The sequence below is a fragment of the Salvelinus sp. IW2-2015 genome, linkage group LG20 (genome assembly GCF_002910315.2).
Source record: "Salvelinus sp. IW2-2015 linkage group LG20, ASM291031v2, whole genome shotgun sequence".
Taxonomy (NCBI): domain Eukaryota; kingdom Metazoa; phylum Chordata; class Actinopteri; order Salmoniformes; family Salmonidae; genus Salvelinus; species Salvelinus sp. IW2-2015.
This window is the reverse complement of record NC_036860.1, coordinates 61,477,774-61,489,616: the sequence shown is the minus strand read 5'-3', so window position 1 is coordinate 61,489,616 and position 11,843 is coordinate 61,477,774. Positions and strand designations below refer to the sequence as shown.

At 43.1% G+C, this 11,843-nt stretch overlaps 1 protein-coding gene across 1 annotated transcript; it reads left to right on the top strand.

Annotated features, from left to right (window-relative positions):
- Positions 1-712: 712 nt before the first annotated feature.
- c9 (complement component 9) lies at positions 713-11,283 on the top strand. Its single transcript, XM_024011186.2, has 12 exons — positions 713-821; positions 949-1,057; positions 1,218-1,371; positions 4,308-4,449; positions 5,870-6,008; positions 6,417-6,650; positions 6,859-6,998; positions 7,197-7,297; positions 9,077-9,208; positions 9,738-9,913; positions 10,434-10,656; positions 10,775-11,283. The coding sequence occupies exons 1-12, from the start codon at positions 742-744 to the stop codon at positions 10,945-10,947; spliced, it is 1,803 nt and encodes a 600-aa protein (XP_023866954.1). The 5' UTR covers positions 713-741; the 3' UTR covers positions 10,948-11,283.
- Positions 11,284-11,843: the final 560 nt, after the last annotated feature.

Below are 11,843 nucleotides of genomic sequence, written 5' to 3'. Positions count from 1 at the left end.
GCTAGCTATGGTTGGTAAAGCGGTACAACAAAAAATTACTGAATTACATTTTAACATAATATTGGCAACATTTTATTTTATTTTGAAGCACCAGTACATAGTATGCACATTTACATCACAGTTTGGCACAGTGCATTATTTATGACCGTTTTATAACCTTTATAAAAGCTGTCACTGATCTCACTGTGTTCTTCACAGAGGTGAGCTTCCTGTTTGAAGCTTGCTTTTCCCTCCTCTATAAGGTCACACCAATGAAGTGATGTGATTTTGATCATGTGGTTTCTCTGCAAGGGCTTAATAACAATAGTTTAGATTTTCACTTGTCAGACCAATAAATAAACTGTCCCAAACTGAAAATATGGTTTTGGCTCAGAGTACACAAATGGGTGTGTAATGCCMCCTATGAATATGATATTAACATTTGTCATTTTTTTGTGATCAGGAAACCTCTTGAGGATTTCAGAAATGTATCATGTGTTTGGATAATATGTTGGATAGAAAAATGCAAAAGACACTGTATTTCGAAAATCTTCTGTCCATTTATTCTAATAAACAGTAATTGTAATAAATTGTGAAATAGGGGATTGTCCACTAACTCTACCATGAGTCCACTGATAACACTCTGGGTTGCGTTTTTCCATAAATCAAGATCCGAACTATCGATTTGTTGTGCAATCATTAACAGAAAGGTCGAACATATAAAGCAAGACATACCAACCTTCTGTTTATCATTCTGCCGTTATGAGGACTGAGGTAGCTGCTGCTCTTCTCCTGGGGTTCTGTGCTGTGGCTGTGTCTGTGTCTGGTGATGAAAACAGAACGTACGTATGCTCTATTTGACACAAAATACTCTCATTACACTTGTTTATTCTCTCATTACACAAAATACAATTAGAGGACACGTATTCTAGTAATCTGAGCTCTGAACCTTGTGTGTGTAACCCATAGAGGCAAACGGGACACTCGGGAGGTCAAGGTGGCTCCCCCCGACCCGGTGGACTGTGTCTGGAGCCGCTGGTCTGAGTGGACCCCCTGTAACAGCTGCACCAAGATACGGGTGGGTCTCAGATTAATAAAATATACAGATCAGGGCCTAGCAATTTGGCCTCCCAGTCTCTCATTTTTCTCAAATGTCAGTCTCAAATTATTCATGGCTTAAAAAGCATGAGTGAAAGTTTGTATGCTCCTTAAGTGTGTGAACTCTGTCATGTTGGCAGCACCGTTCTCGGAGTGTGGAGGTGTTCGGCCAATTCGGTGGGAAGCCCTGTCAAGGACAGCCAATAGGAGAGCAGCAGGCGTGCACCAGCGATGCTGTGTGTGAACAGGCCCTGCCCTCTGAGTGCTCCAGCACTGAGTTCACTTGTGAATCAGGTACTGTACCTCCCAATTAGGTCATAGCCATGAGTATGTCTGTGTATGGTGTTACAACCTGACTCAAGATTGTAACAAACAATGGGAAACCACACACTGAGTTAAGGAATAACCAAATTAATTTATTCCATAAATTAAGTAAACACTCACAACATTAATCAGATGAAGGTCAGTAAATTAGATGTCAACATGGAGAGAGGAATCTCTTGCTGAATGGGGAAACAGTGGCTTTATGCCACAGCTGAGCTTTGAAAAGTGCGCTCCATCAGCACTGACAACCCTCCCAGCTCCGCCCACCTCTCCTACTCCGCCCACCAATCTCCTGCAGGAGCAGTACTGAGAAGAGCTTTAACATCCTCAAATGACCATTGACATAATGGAGACCAGACAAAGTGGGCCTTTGCCTTAAGCAAGTCAGTAAGGGGTGCGGCCTCAGTCAAAAGATTCTTACAAAACTGCGGTTGTAGCCGACCATCCCACAAAAACGCTGGAGACATTTTTTAGTGGTTGGAGGTGAGTAGTGATCAATGGCCAAAACTTTAGTGCGTACCGACCGTACTTCCCCCTGACCGACAACTTTACCAAGGTATGTCACAGTTGCCCTGGCAAACTCACACTTTGCCAAGTTAATGGTAAYTCGAGCTTCTGCCAGGCAACCAAACAGTGCTGCTACACGGCACAAATGTTGTTCCCATGTATCGCTGTACACAACTACATCATCGAGGTACACAGCACATTCCTCCAAACCAGAAACAACCCTGTTCATAAGGCGTTGAAAAGTGGCTGGTGCATTTCGTGGAGTAGTAGAGGTGGGCGCTCATCCGGGACACTCTCTTGGTTACCTATCAGGGATACGTAACCCTCAGTAATGAACGGTTAATAGATGGATMCACTGTCAACCATACCCAATGGTTCTTTTAACTAGTCCTGAGATGGAACAATTGAATCCCTTAACTTAGAAGCAGGTGCCGCTAATGCCGTAGGCTTTACGGGCACATTAACCCCAGAAGGCCTAGCTTTAACTCTAAGGACAGGGCATTCATTTTTCCAATGACCTTTACCACAGCAGTAATTGCACATTTTGCCATGATCTGATTTCACATGGGAACCACAGTCAACCCTTGAGACAAGGTCAGGCCCAGTAGGAAAGAATTTAGTCCCAAAACTATCCCTGCGACCATCACTGCTAAGACGGGTTCCCCAAAGTGACCTTTATGCCTGAGCACATATTCATCAGCCAACACGGCAGCCTCCGAGGCGGTCTGCACCTTATGCTCATTTATGTATGTGGCAAGGCGGTCAGAGACAATCTTTGAACTGCTCCAGCTCAACTGCTCGTAGGTTGTAACATCTAACGAAGTGCACCATCAATTAAAATGGGTGTGCAAATCCCATGCGAACTCAACATAAAAGTCTGTTAGCTTTTTTCCAGGTTCTAAACCGCTGGCGATATGCTTCAGGAACTAACTCATAGGCGTGCAACACAGCAGCTTTAACTTTGCCATAGTTTTGGCTGTCAGCAACGTTAAGAGCCGAGTAGGCCTCTTGTGATTTCCAGTTAGCACACATTGAAACATCAACGTACGGTCGGTGTCAGGCCAATTCGTGGAATCTGCTACCCTTGTCACTGAATTTCAGCCGGAGCCTCAATTTTCCAGCTACATCGAAGGAAAGCTGAGCACGAACTCCGGAGAAATCACCGTAACTGTCATTAAGAGACATGTCAGAGAGCTTACCATCTCTGACCAAATCTAAACGGACTTGTTGCAGCGTCAGTTTGGCACGCTCCGTTTCCTGTTTAAACCTTTCTACCTCCAACTCCTTTTCCAAGGCTTGTTGCTGTTTCAGCCTATCATGCTCTAGTTGTAGCAACAACAGTTCCTTTTGCTGTTCAAAAGAGAAGACTGGATTAGGGGCGTTTGTAGTGGACCGAAATGTAGTCAAACCAGGAGAAAACAACTCCATTAGAATGCCGGATTCAATCAAGTTGGCCTTTAGTATGGACTTAACCGTCTCTTTCAGACGTTTATCATCAACCTCAATGTTATATGTCGCAATTCGTAACAATTGATCTTTAGCATAGCAATCCAGAAGCTCCTCCCTCAGGACTTTGAATAATTCCTCAATGTTAGCCATAGTCAAACAGTCAACCAACTATGGGCGAACAAAAACCTGCTCTCGCCCCAATTGAGTACCCCAAACCAGACAAAACAGAATCAGTGTCAACCACACAGGAGAGAAAAAAACAAAAAACAAGTGGAGCTTCCCCAAGACCTATTACTAGCTCAACCCCAGTCTTCATGCACTTACTGGCGGTGGGTATTAATGCCCTTTAACCCGCTGTCACAGACAAAGCTCCCAGCAAGCTGGTTACCCCTCTGAGCCACGGATGTGCTCCAGAGACAACTGCTCCAGCCACGGTCACCACACAAAAAATAACAAAGAGCTAACACTGCCCAACGTGTGTCAACTGCCAACCCTACATCAAAACAACCAAAGGTATGCATGGAGAGAGGTATCTCTTGCTGAATGGGGAAAGAGTGGCTTTATGCCACAGCTGAGCTTTCACAAGTGTGCCCCATCAGCACTGACGACCCTCCCAGCGCCGCACACCTCTCCTACTCCGCCCACCAATCTCCTGCAGGAAGTAAGCCCAGCAAAACCGAGCAGGGAGGGGCCGTCACAATGGTGCCTCCATCTTTCAGATCGAATATGACGCTGAATCTGTGTGCATAAAAGCTGGCGGCATTATTTCAGGGCAGGTCGTTTACTCTGAGCAGCTATGGACTAAAGTTAAGTTATTAACAGTAATACAATTTACACAGTTGCAGTAGTGCTATTGCAGTGAATTAATTGCATAAAACTGTCATCATACACTGATCATGCATGTTTCTGTCTGTCTGTGTTTCTCGCTCTCTCTCCCTCTCTTTGTGAAGGTGCATGTATTAAGTTGAGACTGTCGTGTAACGGAGACTATGACTGTGAGGACGGGTCAGACGAGGACTGTGAGCCCGTACGTAAGCCCTGTGGCACAAAGTTGTACGACACCAACGAACAGGGCAGGACTGCAGGATATGGGTCAGCACAGCAGCACTCACCTCTCAAACACCTGCACAGTAGCAGACCAAATAGGGTTCAAATAGTATTTATTTTTGTTTTAAATATTTATATTTATAAATATTATAAATAAATATAAATATTTCAGATTAGTTTGTTAGTCACATGCACAGGATCGCAGATTGAATCGCAGGTTACAGTGCAATTTTTATGATGCGAGCTCCAACAGTGCAGGTCAAAAAAAGAGAAGTGAATGAGACAATAATAATAATAATAATAATAATATACACATTTAAAACTGTACAATGATAAATGTCCATTGGAGGGTGTGCAGGGTAAATGTTTGTTGTTGAGGTTGAAGAGTTGCTGCCTTGCCTTCTTCACTACGGTGTCCGTGTGGTTTGACCATTTCAGCTCATCAGAGATGTGTATGCCGAGGAACTTTATGTTTTGTATCGTCTCCACGATGGTACCATTGATGTGGATGGGGGCGTGCCCAGCCTGGTTCCTCCTGAAGTCCACAATCAGCTCCTTTATTTTGCTGATGTTGAGGGAGAGGTTGTTTACCTGGCACCACGCCGTCAGAGTGCCTAACTCCTCTCTGTAGGCCGTCTCGTCATTGTTGGTAATCAGGCCTACTACTGTCGTGTCGTCAGCGAACTTGATGATGGAGTTGGAACTGTGTGAAACCACGAAATCGTGGGTATACAGGGAATACAGAAGGGGACTGAGGATGCACCCTTCTGGGGCCTCTGTGATGAGGATCATTGTGGCGGAGGTAATGATGCCACCTGGGGCGACCCATCAGGAAGTCCATGACCCAGTTGCATAGAGAGGAGTTTAGTCCAAGGGTCGTGAGCTTTGTGATGAGTTTAGATGGCACTATGGTATTGAAGACAGAGCTGTAGTCAATGAACAGCAACCTCACATACTGTATGCATCCCTTTTGTCCAGGTGGGTGAGGGCAGTGTGCAGTGCAATGGTGATTGCTTCGTTCGTGGATCTGTCAGGGCGGTAGGCGAACTGGAGAGGGTTGAGTGTGTCAGGGGAGGGAGGAGGTGATGTAGTCTTTGACTAGCCTTTTGAAGCATTTCATGATGACAGAAGTTAGTTCTACGGATCGCTAGTCATTCAGTTCAGTTACTTTCCCTTTCTTGAGCACGGGGATGATAGCTGCACTTGATTGAGTATGCCTGGTGCAATAGAATCAATGGAATCAATGAAATAGTCCCAAAAATGCAAACCTCGACTCCAGGCACACTCAATCAAAGACACAAAGTAAAGAAAACAAATAGTATTTGAACTCAGGTCTGCTCCTGAATGCTCTCCAGCAGCCATTCAGGTCCCTGACTGAATACAGAGATCTACAACATGTCCATAGAAATACATATTATATTAGTGTTCTTTTAAGTTCTGTGTCTATGTCTTTATGCTGTGACAGAATCAACATCTTGGGCATGGAGCCCCGTATAAACCCCTTCAACAACGACTACTTCAATGGGATGTGCAACAAGGTGAAGAACCCCAATAACAACGAGTACAACAGGCTGCCTTGGAACGTGGGCTTGCTCAACTATGAAGTGAGTAAGGCCTAGCCTGGAATTTGCCCTCACTTCAGTAAAACAATATTGAAACTGAGAGATATTCAGCTCAGATTTCAGACTAAGATGAATCACGTCTCCGTCCATAAATGTGACTTTTCTATTCTTGCATTGTAATTTCAAATCATCTTTATGTCATTATCTTTATGTAATTTCAAATCAGTTCTTAAATTGCACTGACCCAAACCATTCTGGCTTTATGATGTTGTCTGTAAATTTGATCTAAGTTCCATTCCACATTGTGACAGACTGTTAACGTTTAGTAGCTGGCCAATGAGCATGTGAGATTTGCTTCTGGGTCCGAAGATTAGACAGTACAGTACGTAACACTTCAGCAAATTCAAACCTTTGTGATTGACCTCTGACCCCTGCATGTGTCTATCCCAGACTATAGCAGAGGAGACCGTTTCCAAAGAGATCTATGAGGACACATACACCCTCCTGAGGGAACTGATGACTGAGACCAAGTTGACTGTGAGCGCTGGGTTGAACTTAAAATTCACCCCCACAGAAAAGTCTATGGCCAAGTCCAATACGACTGTGTCAGGAGGGGTTGGGTTGGATGCTGAGTATYACAGGACACAGATGATCAAGGAGGTCTCGGAGTACACTACCATCAAGGTACAGTAGGCTTCATGTTATACTGTAGTGTACGCTCTCTGTACCCCATGGATAATGTACTTTCAGTCCACTTGTATTTGTTTATTTCATCCATCTTGTAAATCACAGTGGCTTTATATTTGATGGAAGTCTAAAATGTCTTGGCTGACTTTGAGTTTAAACTCCCTGATTTGAATTTATGAATTGATGTTGGTCCTTGTCCAATCAGAACAAGAGTTTCATGCGTGTGAACGGCCATGTGCAGCTGAGCACCTATAGGATGCGTTCCCGGGACCTTCAGGTGGCTGGGGAGTTTCTAGAGCATGTCAAGTCTCTACCTCTGGAGTATGAGAAAGGACAATACTTCAGGTTGGACTGTTATCATTACACTAGAAACACATTGTTTTTGTGACTATATCTTATGTAAATTGATATATACTGTATATAAATTGTTGTGTATGTATTTGCCGACTCCTYCTTGGACAATTGTGGGATGTATAAAGTATTTTGAGTTGAGTTGAATGGAATGGAATGGAATTTAATGGAATTTAAATGAATGGAATGCAGCTTTCTGGAGGACTACGGGACTCACTACACCAGGAATGGGAAGTCTGGAGGAGAGTACCAGCTGATCTACGTTCTCAACCAGGACACCATCAAGGACAAAAGTAGGGATCTTAAAATCGTGTTGTCTTTCTACCAAAACCACTCTTAAAGGTCCAATGCAGCTGTTTTTATATCAATATCAAATCATTTCTGGGTAACAATTAAATACCTTATTGTAATAGATTTCAATTAAAATTGGCAAAAATTACTTTTTAGGAAAGAAACTATTTCTCAACCAATAATTTTATAGGACTGGCTGGGAGTGGTCTGAGTGGGGAGGGGAAAACGGAAAACTAGCTGTTATTGGCAGGGAGGTTTAGAACATTATTGGCCATTTAACCTATTTACTGTATGGTGATGTCACCATGGTAAGCCGAAACTCCCGCCAATGCAAACCTGCTGATTAGAAGATCCTGTGTAGAGTGTATTTTTTACCAGCAACTTTCAGGAAACTAGATGGTTATTTTCCGTGAAGAAAAATTGGTGGGACTTGCTTTAAACTCTTTACAAGTATTTTTCTGGTAGTGGAAAAAGTTTAAAATGTTTTACTTAAGTAYTTATTGTTATTGCTGTTCTGATTTCAAATTTGAATATCAGAGAAGTAGACCAAGGTGTCATACCCTTTAAGTTTTTGTCAACGACACATTGTTGAGAAAAGTGGTCAAGCTGATTAGTGTCATTACTAACAACGTTTACTCATGGTCTCATGCTTAGAATGTGCTCCCACATTGTTCTCATTTGAAAGTTCTGAAAAGTTCCATAGCAGTTAATTTAACAGTGGGAACTTAGCTAAATTAGTTGATGCGGTTACTAAAACATCTGTAGCTCTTGATTGGTAGTAGATATTTCTGTTCTTATTTCCAGATATGTATCGCACAGAAGTAGACCAAGATGTCTACTTCAACTTTGGTCTAACTTGTTCTGAAAGTGGACAAAACGTCAGTTGTTAGGAAAAAGTTGGCAAAAAATTGTTAATGCAGTTACTAAAACAGCTGTATTGTCAGATCTGTAGCGGATATTTTTGTTCCGTGGACTGATTGGAATAGCAGAGAAGTGGATGAAGATTCCATACCCTCTAACTTCTTGTCTAACTTGTTCGGAAAGTGGTCKAAAAATCAGTTCTTTTTAAAGTTACAGAAAATGTTGTTGATGCTGTAACGGTACCAGATAATTATGTTATTATTTCAGATTTGAATAGCAGAGAAGTAGATGAAGATGTATAAGTGTTTTGTATAAGTGTTTAGCCAAAGTAGCTGATTTGTGTCAAGAGTTGCACTGTTGCATTTACAGTGAATGGAAGATTGAAGTGATGATGTCACAATTAAAGAGAATGAAGATGGACAAAAAGTGTAAATAATATCAAACAGTTGTATGCAAGCACACAAACTAACACCAGTCTTCCAGACCAGTCTGCACATTTTAAAGTTTGAATGGCGTTTCTAGCTTAAATGGTGTAAGAGGAGTAATGTGCAGAAGAAGTATGATGAAGATTTAAAGTCGGGACTTTTGCTTTCACAAGTGCCATCTGATAAAATAAAATAAATCACACTTTACAGTGTTAGTTTCATCAGCTGTTGTACATATGATATAAGAAAAACACAATTTTGACTGCACTGGGCCTTTAAGAGGCTACAACTGATACATGAAACATGAATACTAACTAGGGCTCTTATTCAAAACAGCCCAAGATTGTATTGAGGATCAGAGAGAAAATATTTGGTTCTATATGAATGTTTTATATAATGATTTGGAAAAATGAATGAAATGAGACCATATAGAAACCTCTCCTGTTTGCAGTGATGTCCGTATTTGATGTTTTAGCAATGTTGTCTCTCCTATAGAGCTGACTGAGAGAAAGCTCCAGGACTGCATTAAAGTTGGAATCTCAGGAAACTTTGACACCAACATCGGGATTGGAGGAGATGCCCACATCAGACCGGGATACTGTAAAGACACTGTGAATAAAAACACAGGTCCGTCAACACAAACATACCGTTTATCTAACCCTTATTTTACCAGGTAAGTTGACTGAGAACACATTCTCATTTACAGCCACAACCTGGGGAATAGTTACAGAGGAGAGGAGTGGGGATGAATGAGCCAATTGGAAGCTGGGGATGATTAGGTGCCCTGATGGTATGAGGGACAGATTGGGAATGTAGCCAGGACACCAGGGTTAACACCCCTACTCTTAAGATAAGTGCCAAGGGATCGTTAGTGACCACAGAGAGTCAAGACACCCGTTTAATGTCCCATCTGAAAGACGGCACCCTACACAGGGCAATGTCCCCAATCAAGAGTGTCTCCTACTGGCCCTCCAACACCACTTCCAGCAGCATCTGGTCTCCCATCCAGGAACCAACCAGGACCAACCCTGCTTAGCTTCAGAGGCAAGCCAGCAGTGGCATGCAGGGTGGTATGCTGCTGGCACGCACGCATGCACGCACACACACAAAACACCCACCCTCCTTCCTGATTCCTATGGTGGCTCTGTATCCACAGCTGAGAAGGAGGGCAAGGCGCTGGTGGATAAGGTGATAACTGTAGTCAGGGGCGGAACCGTGGAGACCGCTGTCGCCATGAGAACCCAGATAACGAAGGAGGGGCTGATGGACATACAGACCTATCAGAACTGGGCCCGGACAGTGGGCGATGCCCCTGCACTCCTCAGAAGTGAGGTGAGGGCACAATTCCAAATCCATCCCATACTGTCTCATTCCTATAAATACTGTGTAGATCTGAAAGAAGGTGTTACATTGCCAAAAAGGGGATTGGTAAAGTTGTATTTTTGTATACAAAAATATATACTGTATGTATATTAAAGCATACAACCCCCCCCCCCCGAAAGAACAAAAACAAACAAAACCTCACCTTCCATTCCCCCCAAGCCACTGTCGCCCAACGCACCAACAACCAACAAAATGAACAAAAGCCACTGTCCCCCAACGCACCAACAACCAACAAAATGAACAAAATACTAAATAAATGTAAACAAAGGAAAACAGAAACAACAACAGAAAATAACTGAAAATAACAACAGAAAACAACAACTGAAAACAAAATACATCCAGGAAAACAAACATAACAGCAAGGCCAACTGAATACGTTTCAGTGCATGTTTGCACTATTTACATCTGTGTGTGTGTGTGTCCGTGTGTGTGTCTGTCTGTCTGTCTGACTGTCTATCTCCCCTCGTAGCCAGAACCCATTCAGACCCTGATCCCACTGAGTATGCCTGATGCCAACACCAGGAGGCTTAACATGCAGAGAGCCACTCAGGAGTACGAGGCTGAGTACAGTGTGTGCAAGTGTCAGCCCTGTCACAATGGGGGCTCTCTGGCCCTGCTGGACGGGAAGTGCCTGTGTCTCTGTCTGCCCCAGTTTGAAGGTCTGGCCTGCCAGGATGCCAAGGCTGATAACAGTGAGTGGAGCCAGCCGTTGTATACACACGCATGCCCAAGCATGTATGCACGCACAAGCACACTGTCCTATGTATATAGTTAAAGCTGTCAAGCTGAAAATATAGTTTTCTTCTCCAGATAAGAATAGTAAAATCCCCGTGGAGAGTGTTCCTCAGGAGGGAAACTGGTCGTGTTGGGCAGCCTGGTCAGGCTGCAGTGGAGGAAAACGGACCAGGACCCGCAGCTGTAACACACAGGGCCTCTCTGGTGCCACCTGCAGGGGAGACACAGTCACTGAAGACTACTGCTGAGCACACTCTCATACAGAACGCTATGATGACACAGCATAACTAACGGAACCCCGTACATGTAGACAAAGAGGAGTTAATGCATCTTATACACATATGTTTGCACACACACACTCACACACACTCTCATACACACACTCACACTCACACACACTCTCATACACTCACTCACTCACTCACTCACTCACTCACTCACTCACTCACTCACTCACTCACTCACTCACTCACACTCATACACACACGCAAACACATCCACAAGCACGCGCCAGACACACACACACACACACACACAAACTAGTAGGCCTAGTTCTTTTTTACAAATAAACATTTTCCAATCAACTTTGACCTTTTATTGAGAGTTCATGATGAAAGGTATCGACACAAAACATGAAAACATCCAATTACATGACATATTTAAAATGCATCCTAATCTCAAGTGTTCACTAGACTGTGACCTGAAGTAGCTTCCTTTGACTGATCGTCTAACAAGAAAAATGATTCCGCCTTGTGGCCAACAGCGGGTAATACAATTCATATGGTCCTTAGAAACCTTAGGTTTGTCTTCATGATCATCTTTGAAAATCTTATAATCTCAGGAAGTTAAGGGAAATGGAGGCTTGAAATGCTAATGCATTTTAACCGAAATCTATCGCTGTTGTTTGGCAATCATAATGTAATGATCCTTCCTTCAGGAAACCAAATAATATCTAGAACCATAATGTTCTCGTGTTAAAATATGCACAAAGTGTACCAAACATTAAGGACACCTGCTCTTTCCATGACATAGACTGACCAGGTGTATCCAGGTGAAAGCTACGATCCCTTATTGAGTTCACTTGTTAAATCTATTTCAATCAGTGTAGATGAAGGGGAAGATTTTTGAAGGTTAAAGAAGGATT